This window comes from Phyllobates terribilis, unplaced genomic scaffold (assembly GCF_046119375.1).
Source record: "Phyllobates terribilis strain yellow unplaced genomic scaffold, ASM4611937v1 Scaffold_1__5_contigs__length_1240528914, whole genome shotgun sequence".
NCBI classification, from domain to species: Eukaryota; Metazoa; Chordata; class Amphibia; order Anura; family Dendrobatidae; genus Phyllobates; species Phyllobates terribilis.
The window spans coordinates 624,332,021-624,353,478 of record NW_027362761.1 but is presented as its reverse complement, the minus strand read 5'-3'; the positions used below and the strand labels follow the sequence as shown (position 1 = coordinate 624,353,478).

The window sequence follows — 21,458 nt, the reverse complement described above, 5'->3', positions numbered from 1 at the left end:
GAACCCCTCGTGGCCTGGGGTGTGCCGGATGTGGACATCCACCAGGCGAGCCTCACTAGCTATACTATTAAGGGCGACGCTATCATAAGTCAGCTTGTCTCTGGAACATCCTCTATCCCGGGGCCTCGTGACAGTGTTGAAGTCCCCTCCAAAGACGACCTGCCGACTCGTAAAAAGGTAGGGCTTGATCCTCGTAAAGAGACACTTCCGGTCCCACTTAGATTGGGGACCATAGATGTTAATGAGACGGAGCTCTTGTCCCTTCATGAGGACATCTAATATCAGGCACCTCCCCATTTCTAACTCAATAACCCGTCGGCATTCTATCGGTGCGATAAAAAGGACCGCCACTCCGCTATACGGCTCGGCCGCAAGAGACCAATAGGAGGGCCCGAGTCTCCACTCCCTCTTAGCTATAAACACCTCTGCCATATTTGGCAGCCTAGTCTCTTGCAAAAAGAAAATGTCAGCTTCAACCCGGCTGAGAAAATCAAAGGCCGCAAATCTAGCCATGTTTGACTTAATGCTGGTGACATTAATGGAAGCCGGCGTCAACGGAGTGGGTACCGCCATCATTGGTGATTGAGTTAGATGGCTTTCTTCTTCCCACTCCCCTTACCCTCTGCCTCAGAGGAGGAATCCTTCCCCCTCTTTAATGACACAGAGGTGTCCATTCCCACATTTTTCCTTCTTTTTTCGTCCTCGTCTCCGGACTCTGGGCCAGTCCCTCCCCCCAAGGACCTTGCATCCCCAGGAGAAGGAGACTCGGCGCCCCCTGTAAGCTCCGCTGAAGCCGGAACCTCACCCTCAGCCTCCTCGTCAGAGGAAGAGATGTTATCAAGGGCTTGGAACCGGTTAGAAAGTCCAACTAGAGGGGAGTCAGTTTTACCTTCCTTAGGTACCTTGGTCAGAGCGGGAGAAGATGTTTTATCTCCCTTCTTTTTCTTCTTTTTGGTGCCGAGCTTACGCTTGTTCTCTAGCCACCGCTTATTATCCTCATCCAACTCGTCATCCCTCGGGGCCTCAGCAGCAACACTGGCATCCAGGACAGGGGCTGCCCCGGTAGTCTGGGGCTCGCCCCGCTCCCTCTCCTGTCTGCGCTTGTCTAGATGCCTCAGCTGGGCAGGCGTCTTTTTATTGCTTTTCTTCCCTGGCCCCTCAGCTCCCCCACCCTTGCTAGTCCCCTCCCCAGCAGAATCTGCCTCACGGCTTACTCCCACCGGGGTCTTGACTGCATTAGCAAAGGAGCGAGGACAACGGCTGAATGGGTGACCTAACTCACCACACAGGTGGCACCTAATCTCCACACAAGAGGCGGCAAGATGGCCGACACCCCTTTTCTGCACGGTGCAGTTTGCACTGAAGTGTGTGGGGTCGCCGCACCTGTGACAGAGCTTCGGTTGCCCCTGGTAGAAGACCAGGATACGATCCCTACCCAGGAAGGTGGATGATGGAATGTGGGCAACCGTACCACCTGAACGCTTAAGTTTTACCATAAACGTCCAGGCCCCTGACCAGATACCAAACTCGTCGCGGTTTTTCTTTGGCATCTCCACCACCTCTCCATACCGACCAAGCCACGTCATGATGTCATAGCAAGAAAGCGACTCGTTACGAGTCATCACGGTCACTTTCTTGATCTGGTTTTGGCGAGACACTGCCTGAACGGCAAAGTCTCGCCAGCCGGGCTCATTTTTTGCCAACTCATAATTCGCCCAGAAGAGCTCAAGCCCCTCCGGCCGAACAAAGCTGACATCAAACTCAGGCGTGGAATAGGGATGTATCAAGTCGTAGATGTCAATCGCCTTGAAGCCCATCCTCAGCAGGAGCTCCACAACTTTAGACCTTGGAGGACATGCATCACTGCCCCTCCACCGAAGACGGACCACATTTCTACACACACTGCCTGGCCCGGCTGTTGGGAGGTACCACACTGTATTCCCCCCTTTTTGCTCTCGGAAGGCCCCGAGGCCATGCCTCTCTATCCAGAAGGATAGATCAACCTCTCGACCCTCTACCATTACTGATCTCTCCCCCTTCTTTAGAGCCTCCAGAAGGGGCCTTTGCAACATGCCGTCCCCAAAGCCCGGAGACGAGGAGGATGGCCTATTTGCCCCGGAGGTGACACTGGCATAACTCTGGACAGGTGTTGCCACCCCCGGGGGGGCAACCGGACCAGTGACCGCATCAGCCCCAACAGCATCACCATTACCCACCTCCATCTCACCCTCCACCAAACCAGCAACCACACCACTAGACAATGAATTAGCCTCATTCACCCCCACCACCACATTCATTCCTGCTGGACCAGTAACAATGGCGGATGACATTTTGACCTCCGCATCAGGCACAAGGGGCTCAGTCACCTCCATAGAACTGGAGGCGACCTCACCCCCGGTCTTATGTGTGCCCTCCACATCATCGGTCGGTAATTTCCGCTGTTTGGCATTCGGTATAATGTGCCGCTGATCTTTAGCTGCTGTTAGGCGCCGCTGATCTTTAGCATCAGGATCTTCCGGACCAGCGACGCCAACACAAAATAGCACTTTGGTGGGAGGACCGGAACGCTCAGCCCCGACAGCCCCCTCACACTGCCGCCGCTTCTCAACTAAGTGATCAGCGGCAACAGCATTCAGAGGTGCCGAGGCTACCGGAGCTGCCCCCGACACCGGGTCGCTCCCCCCTCCCACTGAGGAGCGCACCACAGCATCGTGGCCTGATAGAACGCCCGCCGCCGGGCCGCCCTCACTGTCCAGCCTCTCGGCTGATGCACCTCCTGCTGCGTCCCCGCTACTACAAGCAGAGACGGAGCTCTGCGCCTCACTACCGCGCTCTGTAATCTCCCCGCGCCTTTGCACCGGATCCACAGCAGAACCCGGGCTGGGCTGGGCAACGGGGCTTATACAGCGAGCTGAGCCTGCCGCCGACTCAGGGGGTACAGGGAGGGGGGCATATACGTATCTTACCGCCTCCTGCAGCTTTGGCTTGGTCTTCTTTGCCTTTTTGTGGCCCCCAGGTGCCTCTTCTGGTAGATCGTCACCAAGATGGAAGTTTTGGAGGCACACTGGGGACTCCAGGAGCTTAATCTCCGCCATTAGCGCCCCTCCCTGGCCGCTGCTGTCACTGTCCTCCCCAGAGCCAGCAGAACTGCGACCGGATGTCACTGTCGCCTGTCCTGCAGGGAGCTCACTGCACGTGGCCTGCGGGTGACTTTGCAGGCTGCCAGGTGGGGCTTCCTGCTGGTTATCATCATTCTCATCATCCACCTGGCTCTCAGGCAGCAGCCCTGTCAGGAAAACGACACCCACTTGGGTCAGACCTTGCAGCTCTCAGGCGCCCCCTTATCCTGCTGGTCAAACACGGTATTGACCGAGGATAAGCACGGGTGCAGCTGCTCTAATTTATGTCGACTATTGCGGCACGTGATGTGACAGGACGTATATATACCACCAGTTCCTTCCAGGAACGTATATATACCTCCGACCAGCCACCCTCAAACCACAATATCACATAAATACTGGTATACTGCCACCACCGATCGCTTAACAGGTGGATCGGGTACCTGGTAGGTAACGTGAATTAGCGGGTGAGGAACGTGTTTGCTCGACATAGGACAAGAAGAAAGAAACTGGTAAATAATTAATGATTTACTCCCAAAAGGGGGCAGTGTTTACAAAATATATACAAGATATTATAAAGGAGACAATTTACATGTATGCATCAACAGTTATTAAAATAAAAGGGATAAGTAATAGCAAAACCTGCGCCACGAGGTGATGGTCTCAGATTCTGTGGGGGGAACGGCTCCCCGGAAATTAGACTTGATTCTTCCGCGCAACGTGGTATGCGTGCGTCTGGCGTCCCTGAGAGGAATGACCTGAAAATGGCCGATTTGCTTTTTAATAACAGGGCCAAATAATTAGGAACCGCCCATTTTGTCTACTTCACACGGGGGCTCGGTTTTGTGAAACCACCCAGCTGCATAGAACATAGAAACCTTCAGATTTCATATCTTGGTGTGGGGGGGGTCCCACATCCAAGATGGAGACATAATGTTGGCCGTCACTAATTTTCATGCAGATGGATATTAAACAGGACCTCTCTATGATGCTCAGAAGCTAAGAAACCAATTCCTCGATTTCTGGGGGTATCCCAGTTATGAAAAATATATCATTGTAACCAGGAAAATGTGAACATTCCAAAAATCTGGTCCCTGGGTTAGTGACCGTCATGTGCGTTTTTAAGTTCTACATTAACTGTACAAGCTTTTAAACAATGGGAATTTTGGAGGGAATAATCAAGTTTGAGCTAGAAGCTGCGCTACACTGAGGGTTTACGACGCTAATAAAAATTCTTAGGGTGGGGGCCAGCACTGCAGTTCTATGTCTTCTTACAAACGGATAGGGGGTGGGGGGTTTTCTTTTTTAAAACATCTCTCATTTTTTAAAATTCGGGGAAAAATACCTTTTGCCTGACACCTCCCCCTTTTAGACTGCGCTATGGAGGTAGGACCTTCTGGTACTACTCCAAGCGTATGTCTGGAGGCTCCCCTCGCCGGGACAACCCATCGGCATTGCCATGCTCGCTGCCCTTGCGGTGTTGAACGGTAAAGTCGTACTGCTGGAGGGTGAGGCTCCAGCGTAACAACCTTCCTTTGGCACCTGACATGGTGTGCAGCCAACTCAGGGGGTTGTGGTCAGTCACGACAGTGAAGGGGCGCCCGTACTAGTAAGGCTGTAAGCGGTTGAGGGCCCATACAATGGCCAGGCACTCCTTCTCTATGGTGGAATAGGCCACTTCCCTCGGCAGCAGTTTCGGCTTAGGTACAGCACGGGGTGTTCTTGGTTCCCCGAGTCGACCTGGCTGAGTACAGCACCGAGGCCAAACTCACTGGCGTCGGTCTGTACTAAGAGTGGCCGTGTGACGTCGACCGCCTTTAGCACAGGGGATCTGCTCAAGGCAGTCTTCAACGCCCTAAAGGCCACCTCGCATTCATCTGTCCATTTGACGGAATGAGGTAGGCTCTTCCTGGTGAGGTCTGTCAAGGGCTTCGCAAGGCTACTATAGTCCTGTACAAAGAGTCTATAGTACCCTGCGGTGCCCAAGAAGGACTGCACCTGCTTCTTGGTCCTGGGGGTGGGCCAAGACACGATAGCGTCCACCTTTCCAGGCTCTGGCTTCAGAGTACCCCCACCTACCCGGTGCCCCAGTTAGTGGACCTCTTTCATGCCCATCTGGCTCTTTCCCGGCTTGATGGTCAAGCCCGCCTGGTGAATGCGCCCGAGCACCTGCTGCAGATGCTCGAGGTGATCCTCCCAGGTGGGACTGAAGATGGCAATGTCATCCAGGTACGCCACTGCGTACCTCTCCAGTCCCTGGAGCAGGTGGTTGACCATTCGCTGGAACGTGGCGGGGCATTTTTCATGCCGAAAGGCATGACCGTGGATTCATACAATCCGAAGGGGGTGATAAAGGCGGACTTCTCGTGGACCCCGGGGCTCAAGGGAATCTGCCAATATCCCCGACTCAAATCCATAATGGAGAGATAGCTCGCACTGGCTAACCGCTCCAGCAGCTCCTCAATGCGTGGCATTGGTTGTGCATCAGAGGCTGTGATAGCGTTGAGCCCCCTGTAGTCCATGTAGAACCGGGTGGTCCGGTCCTTCTTTGGCACCAGGACTACAGGTGAGGCCCACGCGCTCTTGGACCGCTTAATCACCCCCAACTGCAGCATCTCCTCGACCTCCTGGCGCATGACATGCTGCACCTCGTTGGAGATTCGATAGGCTGTCCGCCGGAGTGGGGTTATGATTCCCGGTGTCCACTTCATGGACCGCTGCCTCAGTCCTGCCAGGCATATGTTATGTGCTGCTACCAGAGCTAAGGAAAGAGAGGAGATCTGTCCCTACGATAGAACTCAGCTGAATCCCTACGATGTAACAGGGAACCTGATCCTGCGATCAGACCTGCTAAAGTCCTAAGCTAGTCTGTACGGAGACCTATAGATGTGGGGAAGGAATCCCTACAAGTACTAAGGACTGGGAGGAAAATGGGACACCTCCTAACAGAAATAGTAGCAGACAGACGAACAAACAAAATATATAGAACACTGAGGTCCATAGACCAAGCAAACTAACAGAGTAAGATACAGAGCACAGGCTAGCTAGAAAGTAGTTATACAATGAAGTCCAGCAAAGCCAGAAGGGCGGAGCAGGATTAAATAGACCAACAAGGTCATGTGACCAGCAAAGGAAAAAACCTAAGAGCAAGGTTCTAACAGTACCCCCCCTTCTAAGAGGATCCTCCGGATCCCCTAGGACCAGGCTTATCAGGAAATCTCCTGTGAAACGCTCTGATAAGTCTGGACGCGGAAACATCATCTGACCTCACCCAAGAGTTATCCTCGGGTCCGAAACCTTTCCAGGCCACAAGATACTGCAAACTACCTCTATACCGTCTAGAGTTAAGGATGCGAGAAATTTCATATTTCCCGTCCTCCACCACCGGAGGAACAGAGGCAGAGGCGTCACCATCCGACACAACAGCTTTTTTTAACAGAGAGACATGAAAGACCGGATTAATTCTCCAGGAGGTAGGAACCTCCAACCTAACAGCAGATTGGTTGACAACCTGAAGCACCTTAAAGGGCCCTACAAACTTGGGACCCAATTTCTTAGAAGGAATCCTCAACCGCAGATTCCTAGAGGACAACCAAACCATGTCACCAACAGAGAACAAAACCTCCTGTCGTTTCCTATCAAAGTAGTCTTTAGATTTTCTGTTGGCCTCCTGAAGATTACCACGCACATCCGTCCAAACTCTCTCCAAATCACCGGAAAAATTCTCCTCCTCAGGCACGGCAGATCCCAACTTGGAGAACGACCCAAACGACGGATGTCTCCCAGAACAGCAAAAAAAAGGCGAACAACCAGCAGAAGAAGATGTATGATTGTTCAGAGCAAATTCAGCAAGTGGCAGAAACTCAGACCACCCCTCTTGATTGTCTGCCACAAAACAACGCAAGAACTGCTCAACATCCTGGTTTTTCCTTTCTGTCTGGCCATTAGATTCAGGATGATATCCGGACGAGAACGACAAATGAACTCCCAACCTGTCACAAAAGGCACGCCAAAAACGAGCCACGAACTGAGGACTCCTATCAGAAACAATGTCAGTAGGAACGCCATGAAGTCTGACAATTTCCTTGACAAAGGCCTTAGCGAGAGTTTTAGCGCAGGGCAGTTTGACGAAGGGAACCAAGTGACACATCTTGCTAAAACGGTCCACGACCACCCAGATGACAGTAAAACCCTCAGAGGGGGGAAGGTCAGTTATAAAGTCCATAGCCAAATGTGTCCAAGGAGCACTGGGAACCTCCAAAGGACAAAGCAACCCCGCAGCAGGAGTATGTGAGGACTTAGATCTAGCACATATAGTACATTGACGCACCCACTTAATGACTTCCTTCTGCCATCCAGGCCACCAAAAACTGCGACCCACCAGTCTCTTGGTCTCAGAGATTCCGGGATGACCTGCCAACCGAGATTCGTGACACTCAACAAACAAATCTCTCCTAAAGGTCCCAGGCACAAACAACCTCCCATGAGGAGTGTTAGAAGGGGCATTCTCCTGAGCTTTAAGAATCTCATTTTCCAAAACGGAGTCCAAAGCAGCTATCACAACACCTTCTTGTAAAATGTTCTCCTCTTTCTCAGCACCGACTATGGGAGAAAAACTGCGAGACAAGGCATCCGCCTTAACATTCTTAGTACCAGGGATGTAAGTAACGGAGAAATTAAACCGCGAGAAAAACAGTGCCCACCTAGCCTGACGGGCATTCAGGCGCTTGGCAGCATCAAGATATATCAGATTTTTATGATCCGTAAGAACCTGAACGGGAAATTCCGCACCTTCCAAGAAGTGGCGCCAGTGTTCAAATGCGAGTTTAATAGCCAATAATTCCCGATTACCAATATCGTAATTCAGTTCAGTCTCCGAAAATTTTTTTGAAAAAAAGGCACAGGGATGTAATCCATCCCCGTTATCCTGAGACAATACTGCGCCAACCCCCACAGAGGAAGCATCAACCTCAACCAAAAACGGCTTAGTCACATCAGGCTGCATAAGGATGGGAGCAGAGGTGAACCTCTCCTTGAGATACACAAAAGCTTCAATGGCCTCAGAAGACCACTGAACCGCATCAGCACCTTTCCTGGTGAGATCAGTCAGAGGTTTGACAATAATAGAAAATTTTTTTATGAATTTTCTGTAATAATTGGCGAAACCCAAAAACCTCTGTATCGATTTCAAACCAATAGGCCTAGGCCATTCCTGCACAGCCTGAACCTTAACCGGATCCATCTCAAAACCTTCACTGGAGATAATGTAGCCCAAAAAACTAATTCTCTGTACAGCGAACTCACATTTCTCCAGCTTAGCAAAAAGCGAATTGTCCATTAATAACTGTAATACCTCACGTACGCTCCGCCAATGAGACTCCAGATCCGGCGAATAAATCAAAATGTCATCCAAATACACAACCACATTTTTGCCGATCAAAGGTCTAAGGATGTCATTAATAAGATTCTGAAAAAATGCAGGAGCATTAGTAAGACCAAAAGGCATAACCAGATTCTCAAAATGACCCACAGGAGTGTTAAAAGCAGTCTTCCATTCATCACCCTCCTTCATGCGCAACAGATTGTATGCCCCCTTAAGGTCAATTTTAGAGAACCACTTGGCCCCCATTAACTGGTTAAACAGATCAGGAATCAATGGCAGTGGGTAAGGATTGCGTACAGTAATTTTGTTAATCTCACGAAAATCCAGACAAGGACGTAAACCGCCGTCCTTTTTTTTTACAAAAAAAAAATCCAACCGCCACAGGAGACTTAGAGGGCCTAATGTGACCGGCGGCCAAACTTGTCTGTATGTATTCCTCCAAAGCCTTCCTCTCAGGAATAGTAAGGTTAAATAAACGACTCTTAGGAAGAGTCGCTCCAGGGACAAATTCAATAGAACAATCATAGTCTCTATGGGGAGGCAAAACCTGCGATTCCTTCTCATTAAAAACTCTCCAAAAATCCTGAATAGGAACAGGCAATTCTCCCCTATCCAAAGCTGCAATACGCCCGTTACAACACTTGTCATAACATTTATGGCTCCAGGATTTAATTTCACTGGTAGACCAATCCAGTACAGGATTGTGAAATTTTAACCAGGGCAATCCCAATATTACTGGAGAAGGCAAGTTATTCAACACTACCAAATCCAATTTCTCATGGTGAACACCATTAATAGTGAGAGGAAATTCACAGACCTTGAGAGTAATATTCTTCAAAGGGGAGCCATCCACAGAAACCACAGCAATGGGGGATGATAAAGGTTCGGGTTTTAAATTGAGTCTTTCCAAGAATCCCCCATCAATTACATTCAGAGTAGACCCACAATCAACAAACACCCGAAATTCCATTAATTTTTCCTGAGCAATCGTGGAAGCAGCTAAAAATACACCCTTGGAATTTAAACAGGCAATACGGGCATGACTGACCATTTTTTTTTCTTTCTTCATACGAAGCTCACAGCCTTTAATCAAATGACCAGATTTTCCGCAATAGAAACACAAACCTTCAGAAAATCGACGGTCTTTTTCTTGAGAGCGAGGTGCCACCGATCCAATCTCCATCGGTTCACCACTGTTAGTACACACATTCTCATAACCAGAAACTGACATAGTAGAGGATTTGCTCTCATTAACCCTTGCACGCAGTCTCCTATCCACCCGTATAGCTAATTGCATAGCCTGTTGCAAATCTTCAGGTGTAGGATAAGCAATTAGCAGGTCTTTAACCCTTTCATTGAGCCCAGCAAGAAATAGACTTTTCAGAGCAGAATCGTTCCACCCTGTTTGAGTAGACCAACGACGGAAATGAGTACAATATTTTTCCACATTACCTGATCCCTGTCTCAAACGTCTTAACTCAGTCTCAGCTGATGAGACACGGTCAGGATCATCATATAATAGTCCCAAAGCAGAAAAAAAACTATCCACTGATCTGAAGCATGTATCACTAGGTTGCAAAGAAAAGGCCAACTCCTGAGGCTCTTTGCGCAAAAGTGACATTATGAACCCTATGCGCTGGGAATCATCCCCAGAGGACTTGGGTCTCAAACGAAAATACAATAAGCAAGCATTTTTAAATGAAAAAAATTCTCGGTGTTCACCAAAAAATAAATCCGGCAAACATACCTTAGGCTTCAAGAAATGTGCTCCAGGACAGTTACTCACATGCTGACGGAGCTCGGCCACCTCCAGAGAGAGTCCCTGCAGGCGATGAGCCAAATCCTGAACCGACCCCATGATGGAACAGAAAAATCTTTCCTTAGAGAATTTGCAGGCTGGACTTACTGTTATGTTCTGCTACCAGAGCTAAGGAAAGAGAGGAGATCTGTCCCTACGATAGAACTCAGCTGAATCCCTACGATGTAACAGGGAACCTGATCCTGCGATCAGACCTGCTAAAGTCCTAAGCTAGTCTGTACGGAGACCTATAGATGTGGGGAAGGAATCCCTACAAGTACTAAGGACTGGGAGGAAAATGGGACACCTCCTAACAGAAATAGTAGCAGACAGACGAACAAACAAAATATATAGAACATAGAGGTCCGTAGACCAAGCAAACTAACAGAGTTAGATACAGAGCACAGGCTAGCTAGAAAGTAGATATACAATGAAGTCCAGCAAAGCCAGAAGGGCGGAGCAGGATTAAATAGGCCAACAAGGTCATGTGACCAGCAAAGGAAAAAACCTAAGAGCAAGGTTCTAACAGCATGTTGGTGAACACTGCTTGGAAGGGTTTCAGCACTGCTCGCAGCTGAGACCTCTGGTCTGCGGATAGCAAGGCGCTCATCTCTACATCCTCTAGGGACCCGCTGGCCTTCGCTTGGGCGAGCATGTCCAAGAGGGGGTCATCCTCCCCATCCTCGGGCAGATTGCAGACTGGTAGGACGCAGGTTCCACGTTCTTGATGAGCCTTCATCATATTAACGTGAAACGCCTTCCGCCTACCCCGCTCGTGGTCAAGTGTGATCACGTAGGTGACCGGGTTGAGCTGGTGGTGAATGACGTACGGGCCTTCCCAGGCCGCCTGAAGCTTGTCCTTTGGTACGGGGACCAGCACCCACACCTTCTGACCCACCTGGTAGGTCCGTTCTCGGGCGTTCTGGTCGTACCAATGCTTCTGGTCAGCCTGGGCTTGCGCCATGTTGTCATGCACCAACTGCGTCAAGGTCTGCATCTTGTCACGGAAGCGCACGACATACTCCACGATGGACACTCCTGGGGAGCTCTGCTCTTCTTCCCAGAATTCCCTTACAAACCAAGGGGTCCTCGGACACGCCTGCCATACAGGAGCTCAAAGGGGAAGAACCCCGTCGAGGCCTGTGGAACCTCTCTGTAAGCAAATAGCAGGTGTGGGAGGTAACGCTCCCAGTCGCGACCCTGGGTTTCAACCAGCATTTTTAACATCTGTTTGAGGGTACCGTTGAATCGCTCACACAAACCATTGGTCTGTGGGTGATACGTGCTCGATACCAGATGCTGCACCTGCATTTTCTTACATAGGGCCTCCATTAAGGGTGATATGAACTGAGTCCCCTGGTCGGTAAGCATCTCCCTGGGAAATCCTACTAGCGAAAAGATGGCCAAGAGGGCGTCCGCCACCTTATCCGCCCTAATTGAGGACAGGGCTACTGCCTCCGGATATCGGGTAGCATAGTCTACCACGGTAAGGATGAAATATTTTCCAGAGCTGCTGGGGACGGCCAGTGGTCCCTCAATGTCCACAGCAATCCTCTGGAAAGGCTCCTCTATCACTGGCAAAGAGATCAGGGGGGCTTTGGGGGCCGGCCCTGACTTTCCCACTCTTTGACACGTGGTACAGGAGCGACAGTAGTTCACCACATCTGTCCTCATTTTGGGCCAATAAAAGTGATGAGACAGCCGGGCCTTGGTTTTGCTGACCCCCAAGTGTCCAGCGAGTGGAATTTCATGGGCGATCCGCAACAACTCGTCCCTGAATTGGTAGGGGACGACCAGCTGTCTTTCCCTCAGCCACTCCTGTTGGGGTGTACAGGGAACTGTCTCCCGGTACAACCTCCCTTGGTCCCAGAATACCCTCTCCTTATCCGACTCGGAGGTGGGTTTCTCAGCGAGGCTCCTTAACGTCTCCAGGCTAGCGTCTGAGTGCATAGCTGCCTGAAACTCCTGGCTGGAGGAAGCCAGAAGTGAGATTAAGGCCACGTCCTCACTAGGACCCTCTGGGACCAGCTCTGGGTCCATACCTGATCCTGTTATTCCTCTGTCCGAGGAGGGTCCAGAAGGCAGGGCGTTACTTGCGTTCTGGGCACTCTGACTGCGGGTAACAGCGGCTATATAGGCCGTCTCCCCGGGGAATAACACCGTCTCATTAGCCTGCGAGGCCATGAGAACTACTTCTCCATCATCCTCCATTACCTCAGGCACAGTGCTACGTATGGGACAGCGACTATCAGCCAGGTCACCTTCTGTTGTGACACTGGTCACTGGCACAGCACCACCTGCTTCATGGTCCCCGTGCCTCTCCCGATTACCCTTAGCACTGACCTTTGCTCCTGCTAGGGGATCCTCAGCAACATCACCCCGCAGAGTGACAGGGCTGAGTTGTCCTGCACCTTCCAAATCATCATCATCATCATCATCACGACCACCACCAACACCACCACCATCATCATCCACCCATCATCACCACCATCATCATCATCATCATCACCACCATCATCATCATCATCATCACCACCATCATCATCCACCCATCGTCATCATCATCATCATCCACCCATCGTCATCATCATCATCATCCACCCATCGTCATCATCATCATCATCGTCATCATCATCATCGTCATCATCATCATCATCCACCCATCGTCATCATCCACCCATCGTCATCATCATCATCATCCACCCATCGTCATCATCATCATCATCCACCCATCGTCATCATCATCATCATCCACCCATCGTCATCATCATCATCATCCACCCATCGTCATCATCATCATCATCATCCACCCATCGTCGTCATCATCATCATCATCCACCCATCGTCATCATCATCATCCACCCATCGTCATCATCATCATCCACCCATCGTCATCATCATCATCCACCCATCGTCATCATCATCATCCACCCATCGTCATCATCATCATCATCATCCACCCATCGTCATCATCATCATCCACCCATCGTCATCATCATCATCCACCCATCGTCATCATCATCATCCACCCATCGTCATCATCATCATCCACCCATCGTCATCATCATCATCATCATCCACCCATCGTCATCATCATCATCATCATCCACCCATCGTCATCATCATCATCCACCCATCGTCATCATCATCATCATCCACCCATCGTCATCATCATCATCATCCACCCATCGTCATCATCATCATCATCCACCCATCGTCATCATCATCATCATCCACCCATCGTCATCATCATCATCATCATCCACCCATCGTCATCATCATCATCATCATCCACCCATCGTCATCATCATCATCATCATCCACCCATCGTCATCATCATCATCATCATCCACCCATCGTCATCATCATCATCATCATCCACCCATCATGTAAAGCATTGACATTCCCGTTATTAGCATTAACCTTACCAACCGTATCAGATCTGGGAGGGGTGTTAGGGACATAATAAGCAAACATCCTCCCCAAATCAGTTCCCAACAAAACATTTGCAGGTAGGTTTTTGGATACTCCCACTTCCTTCACCCCACTCCCCGCACCCCAATCAATAAAAACCCGGGCAAGGGGCATCGGGCGCCCCCAATCCCGGTGACAGTCAGGGTCTTTCCCGGAATAAGCTCTTCAGTGGACAACAGTTAGGGTCGGATGAGGGTTCGTTCGGCCCCAGTGTCCTTGAGGCCTACAGTGAGTGTCCCCCACCCTGATAGACTGAAAGTTTTCACAGGCCCTCCCAACCGGCCCACCCACCAAAAGAACTGAGGCATTAGGCCCTGGGGCCTTGGATGGGGGGTTCTTCCTCTGCTTCTCTGGGCAAGTGGCGATGAGATGACCAGTCTGGTTGCAGAAATAACACCTGCGGGCATCAGATGAAGGCCGGGCATTGGTAACGGGGAAAAGGCCTCCGGTAGGTCGGCTGGCAGGGGCAGGGATGGTGGTTGATGGCTTACCCCCTTTCCAGCTGGCGACGACCGGCTTCCGCACCTCTGGTCTCCGGTTGGCCTCGTAGGTGTCTGCGATCTGCGCTGCTTTATTGGCATCTGGTGGCTCTCGATCCATCACAAACTGCCGTACCTCAGTCGGACACAGATGCAGGAACTGGTCTTTCACCATCAGATCCTTTAACTGCTCAAAGGTGGTTGCTGACAGTCCTTGGATCCACTGCTCAAAGTTGGTCCGGAGCCCATGCACCACATCGCTGTATCCCAGTTATCAAAAATATATCCTTGTAACCAGGAAAATGTGAACATTCCAAAAATCTGGTCCCTGGGTTAGTGACCGTCATATGCGTTTCTAAATTCTACATTAACTGTACAAGCTTTTAAACAATGGGAATTTTGGAGGGAATAATCTAGTTTGAGCTGGAAGCTGCGCTACACTGAGGGTTTACGACGCTAATAAAAATTCTTAGGGTGGGGGCCAGCACTGCAGTTCTATGTCTTCTTACAAACGGATAGGGAGTGGGGGGTTTTCTTTTTTAAAACATCTCTCATTTTTTAAAATTCGGGGAAAAATACCTTTTGCCTGACAAGCCCCATCTGCCTTTGCTCTCTGGTATCAGCCATTTCTCTGTAGCGGTCTTCATTTATTAGCTTTTCCTTGAATGGACCACTATGCTCTCTGATGGTGGCTTTCCTAAGTTCCAGGAGAGGAATTTCACTGGTCAGTCACTTTACCTCAGCTTGGAGCTTGGCCTTCCTTGGTTTGGAGGCCCCTGCAGCTTTTGCTCTTGTGCAGCGCAGCTCCTCCCGGAGCCTCCTGATGAGCTTACTCGCATCTTCATACTCACGGAGGTGGATCATGACCCGGGAGGCATAGGTGGACACAGACTCCCGGGGTCCCTGCAGCGCCCAACCCCCCTCAGGGAGGTTGGCCTCACCTCCGTGAGCACTCAGATTTCCTCCGGAAGGAGCGCCATCATGCACGCCGCTGTCAGGCTTCACCTCCATGCTGGAATCCTTGCGGCTTCTAGGTGTCTCCACAGTCCCGGGGGGAGTAGGAGCCACATTGCTGCGACTCCTGGTGGAGCGTCTCACCCCCGAGTCCTCTGATGTGCAGGCCGGTTGCTGGTTTCTTCTGCCCCCCGCTGGCCTGGTTCGGGAAGCAGAAGCCTGGGGCTTGGCTCCTTCACTCATCCCAGAAACCCGCTCCCTCCCTGGGAAAGAGAGAGAGCAGGTCCCCAGGTGGAGAGGTGTTGGTTTCTCAGAGATCAGGAGCTCACAGCTGGATCTGCAGCCACCACACCCGCAATCACCACACTGACTAGCAGCTGATCAGAGCTGCACCCAGTATGCTGCTGGTGGAGTCACTGTGTACATACATTACATTACTGATCCTGAGTTACATCCTGTATTATACTCCAGAGCTGCACTCACTATTCTGCTGGTGCAGTCACTGTGTACATACATTACATTACTGATCCTGAGTTACCTCCTGTATTATACCCCAGAGCTGCACTCACTATTCTGCTGGTGCAGTCACTGTGTACATACATTACATTACTGATCCTGAGTTACCTCCTGTATTATACTCCAGAGCTGCGCTCACTACTCTGCTGGTGCAGTCACTGTGTACATACATTACATTACTGATCCTGAGTTACATCCTGTATTATCCTCCAGAGCTGCACTCACTATTCTGCTGGTGCAGTCACCGTGTACATACATTACATTACTGATCCTGAGTTACATCCTGTATTATACCCCAGAGCTGCACTCACTATTCTGCTGGTGCAGTCACTGTGTACATACATTACATTACTGATCCTGAGTTACATCCTGTATTATACTCCAGAGCTGCACTCACTATTCTGCTGGTGCAGTCACTGTGTACATACATTACATTACTGATCCTGAGTTACATCCTGTATTATACTCCAGAGCTGCACTCACTATTCTGTTGGTGCAGTCACTGTGTACATACATTACATTACTGATCCTGAGTTACATCCTGTATTATACTCCAGAGCTGCACTCACTATTCTGCTGGTGCGGTCACTGTGTACATACATTACATTACTGATCCTGAGTTACATCCTGTATTATACTCCAGAGCTGCACTCACTATTCTGCTGGTGCAGTCACTGTGTACATACATTACATTACTCATCCTGAGTTACATCCTGTATTATACTCCAGAGCTGCACTCACTATTCTGCTGGTGCAGTCACTGTGTACATACATTACATTACTGATCCTGAGTTACATCCTGTATTATACTCCAGAGCTGCACTCACTATTCTGCTGGTGCAGTCACTGTACATACATTACATTACTGATCCTGAGTTACATCCTGTATTATACTCCAGAGCTGCACTCACTATTCTGTTGGTGCAGTCACTGTGTACATACATTACATTACTGATCCTGAGTTACATCCTGTATTATACTCCAGAGCTGCACTCACTATTCTGCTGGTGCAGTCACTGTGTACATACATTACATTACTGATCCTGAGTTACCTCCTGTATTATCCTCCAGAGCTGCACTCACTATTCTGCTGGAGCAGTCACTGTGTACATACATTACATTACTGATCCTGAGTTACATCCTGTATTATACTCCAGAGCTGCACTCACTATTCTGTTGGTGCAGTCACTGTGTACATACATTACATTACTGATCCTGAGTTACCTCCTGTATTATCCTCCAGAGCTGCGCTCACTATTCTGCTGGTGCAGTCACTGTGTACATACATTACATTACTGATCCTGAGTTACATCCTGTATTATACTCCAGAGCTGCACTCACTATTCTGCTGGTGCAGTCACTGTGTACATACATTACATTACTGATCCTGAGTTACCTCCTGTATTATACTCCAGAGCTGCACTCACTATTCTGCTGGAGCAGTCACTGTGTACATACATTACATTACTGATCCTGAGTTACCTCCTGTATTATACTCCAGAGCTGCACTCACTATTCTGCTGGTGCAGTCACTGTGTACATACATTACATTACTGATCCTGAGTTACATCCTGTATTATACTCCAGAGCTGCACTCACTATTCTGCTGGTGCAGTCACTGTGTACATACATTACATTACTGATCCTGAGTTACCTCCTGTATTGTACTCCAGAGCTGCACTCACTATTCTGCTGGTGCAGTCACTGTGTCTTGTTGTCCACCTCTCTCTCTTGTAGTATGGGGAGCAAAGATTAACGAGTATCTTCTGGAGAAGTCGCGGGTGTCCCACCAGGACTCGGGCGAGAGGAACTTCCACATCTTCTACTTCATGCTGTTTGGGTGTCCGGAGGAGGAGAGGGACGTGTACGGCCTCCTGCTGCCCTCCATGTACCGGTGAGAACCACAGGTGTTGCTGTATGGAGGCACATGGTGGCAAGGTCATCCTCTCCCCTGTCCTCAGATGCTGTGACTGAGGATTATCCCCCCCCTCCCTGTACTGGTGATGGACCCCCCCTCCCTGTACTGGTGATGGACCCCCCCTCTGTACTGGTGATGGACCCCCCCCCTCTGTACTGGTGATGGACCCCCCCTCCCTGTACTGGTGATGACCCCTCCCTGCCTGTACTGGTGATGGACCCCCCCTCCCTGTACTGGTGATGACCCCTCCCTGCCTGTACTGGTGATGGACCCCCCCCTCTCTGTACTGGTGATGACCCCTCCCTGCCTGTACTGGTGATGGACCCCTCCCTGCCTGTACTGGTGATGGACCCCTCCCTGCCTGTACTGGTGATGGACCCCTCCCTGCCTGTACTGGTGATGGACCCCTCCCTGCCTGTACTGGTGATGGACCCCTCCCTGCCTGTACTGGTGATGGACCCCCCCCCACTCCCTGTGCTGGTGATGCCCCCCCCTCCTCCCTGTGCTGGTGATGCCCCCCCCTCCTCCCTGTGCTGGTGATCCCCCCCCTCCTCCCTGTGCTGGTGATGCCCCCCCCTCCTCCCTGTGCTGGTGATGCCCCCCCCTCCTCCCTGTGCTGGTGATGCCCCACCCATCCTCCCTGTGCTGGTGATGCCCCACCCATCCTCCCTGTACTGGTGATGCCCCCCCCCTCCTCCCCTCCTCCCTGTACTGGTGATGGCCCCCCTCCTCCCTGTACTGGTGATGCCCCCCCCTCCTCCCTGTGCTGGTGATGCCCCCCCCTCCTCCCTGTGCTGGTGATCCCCCCCCTCCTCCCTGTGCTGGTGATGCCCCCCCCTCCTCCCTGTGCTGGTGATGCCCCCCCCTCCTCCCTGTGCTGGTGATGCCCCACCCATCCTCCCTGTGCTGGTGATGCCCCACCCATCCTCCCTGTACTGGTGATGCCCCCCCCCTCCTCCCCTCCTCCCTGTACTGGTGATGGCCCCCCTCCTCCCTGTACTGGTGATGGCCCCCCTTCCTCCCTGTGCTGGTGATGCCCCACCCATCCTCCCTGTACTGGTGATGCCCCCCCCTCCTCCCCTCCTCCCTGTACTGGTGATGGCCCCCCTCCTCCCTGTACTGGTGATGGCCCCCCTTCCTCCCTGTACTGGTGATGGCCCCCCTTCCTCCCTGTACTGGTGATGGCCCCCCTCCTCCCTGTACTGGTGATGGCCCCCCTTCCTCCCTGTACTGGTGATGCCCCCCCCTCCTCCCTGTACTGATGATGCCCCCCCCCTCCCTGTACTGGTGATGGGCCCCCCCCCCTCCCTGTACTGGTGATGGGCCCCCCCCCCTCCCTGTACTGGTGATGGGCCCCCCCCTCCCTGTACTGGTGATGCCCCCCCTCCTCCCTGTACTGGTGATGCCCCCCCCTCCTCCCTGTACTGGTGATGCCCCCCCCTCCTCCCTGTACTGGTGATGCCCCCCCTCCTCCCTGTACTGGTGATGCCCCCCCCTCCTCCCTGTACTGGTGATGCCCCCCCCCTCCTCCCTGTATTGGTGATGCCCCCCCCTCCTCCCTGTACTGGTGATGCCCCCCCCCCTCCTCCCTGTACTGGTGATGCCCCCCCCCCTCCTCCCTGTACTGGTGATGCCCCCCCCCTCCTCCCTGTACTGGTGATGGCCCCCCCTCCTCCCTGTACTGGTGATGGCCCCCCTTCCTCCCTGTACTGGTGATGGCCCCCCTCCTCCCTGTACTGGTGATGGCCCCCCTTCCTCCCTGTACTGGTGATGCCCCCCCCTCCTCCCTGTACTGATGATGCCCCCCCCCTCCCTGTACTGGTGATGGGCCCCCTTCCTCCCTGTACTGGTGATGCCCCCCCCTCCTCCCTGTACTGGTGATGCCCCCCCCTCCTCCCTGTACTGGTGATGCCCCCCCTCCTCCCTGTACTGGTGATGCCCCCCCCTCCTCCCTGTACTGGTGATGCCCCCCCCCTCCTCCCTGTATTGGTGATGCCCCCCCTCCTCCCTGTACTGGTGATGCCCCCCCCCTCCTCCCTGTACTGGTGATGCCCCCCCCCTCCTCCCTGTACTGGTGATGCCCCCCCCTCCTCCCTGTACTGGTGATGCCCCCCCTCCTCCCTGTACTGGTGATGCCCCCCCTCCTCCCTGTACTGGTGATGCCCCCCCTCCTCCCTGTACTGGTGATGCCCCCCCTCCTCCCTGTACTGGTGATGCCCCCCCCCCTCCTCCCTGTACTGGTGATGCCCCCCCCCCTTCCTCCCTGTACTGGTGATGCCCCCCCCCCTTCCTCCCTGTACTGGTGATGCCCCCCCCCTTCCTCCCTGTACTGGTGATGGCCCCCCCCCCTTCCTCCCTGTACTGGTGATGGCCCCCCCTCCTCCCTGTACTGGTGATGCCCCCCCCCTTCCTCCCTGTACTGGTGATGGCCCCCCCTTCCTCCCTGTACTGGTGATGCCCCCCCCTTCCTCCCTGTACTGGTGATGCCCCCCCCCCTTCCTCCCTGTACTGGTGATGCCCCCCCCCCCTTCCTCCCTGTACTGGTGATGGCCCCCCCTCCTCCCTGTACTGGTGATGCCCCCCCTCCTCCCTGTACTGGTGATGCCCCCCCTCCTCCCTGTACTGGTGATGCCCCCCCCTTCCTCCCTGTACTGGTGATGCCCCCCCTCCTCCCTGTACTGGTGATGCCCCCCCCTTCCTCCCTGTACTGGTGATGGCCCCCCCTCCTCCCTGTACTGGTGATGGCCCCCCTTCCTCCCTGTACTGGTGATGGCCCCCCCTCCTCCCTGTACTGGTGATGCCCCCCCTCCTCCCTGTACTGGTGATGCCCCCCCTCCTCCCTGTACTGGTGATGCCCCCCCTCCTCCCTGTACTGGTGATGGCCCCCCTTCCTCCCTGTACTGGTGATGGCCCCCCCTCCTCCCTGTACTGGTGATGCCCCCCCTCCTCCCTGTACTGGTGATGCCCCCCCCTTCCTCCCTGTACTGGTGATGACCCTTCTCGGCGGTGCACAGCAGAACCTCTGCTCCCCATGCTGACCTGAGCTTCTCCTTCCTCCTGTGACATCACTCAGTGGTGTTGGGGGGTGCTGATGATTTATGGGGCACCTAATCTGTTCCTGTAGGTACATTGGTCGGGGATGGGATGATGTGGACACCAGACGCTGGGGTGACGGATACCGGACGCTGTGTAACGCCGTGCGGATGGTGGGATTCCACAATCAGGTCAGTTCCTGTACAGACCTCTATCATATACTGTGTATCGGAGACATTCATTAGTGTGTTGTATATGCTTCCTGCTGGTGGCCTGCGCAGAAGGAGGCGCCCCCTGCTGGTGGCCTGCGCAGAAGGAGGCGCCCCCTGCTGGTGGCCTGCGCAGAAGGAGGCGCCCCCTGCTGGTGGCCTGCGCAGAAGGAGGCGCCCCCTGCTGGTGGCCTGCGCAGAAGGAGGCGCCCCCTGCTGGTGGCCTGCGCAGAAGGAGGCGCCCCCTGCTGGTGGCCTGCGCAGAAGGAGGCGCCCCCTGCTGGTCGCCTGCGCAGAAGGAGGCGCCCCCTGCTGGTGGCCTGCGCAGAAGGAGGCGCCCCCTGCTGGTGGCCTGCGCAGAAGGAGGCGCCCCCTGCTGGTGGCCTGCGCAGAAGGAGGCGCCCCCTGCTGGTGGCCTGCGCAGAAGGAGGCGCCCCCCGCTGGTGGCCTGCGCAGAAGGAGGCGCCCCCCGCTGGTGGCCTGCGCAGAAGGAGGCGCCCCCCGCTGGTGGCCTGCGCAGAAGGAGGCGCCCCCCGCTGGTGGCCTGCGCAGAAGGAGGCGCCCCCCGCTGGTGG

The 21,458-nt window shown here is 53.0% G+C and overlaps 1 protein-coding gene across 1 annotated transcript in view; it reads left to right on the top strand.

Annotated features, from left to right (window-relative positions):
* Window positions 1-511: 511 nt before the first annotated feature.
* LOC141154374 (myosin-IIIb-like) overlaps window positions 512-21,458 on the top strand; it is a 117,410-nt gene continuing 96,463 nt past the window's right edge. Inside the window, exons 1-3 of the mRNA XM_073640239.1 lie at window positions 512-563; window positions 17,461-17,617; window positions 20,766-20,865. Coding sequence (XP_073496340.1) covers window positions 512-563; window positions 17,461-17,617; window positions 20,766-20,865 — 309 coding nt within the window. The remainder of the gene's footprint in view (window positions 564-17,460; window positions 17,618-20,765; window positions 20,866-21,458) is intronic.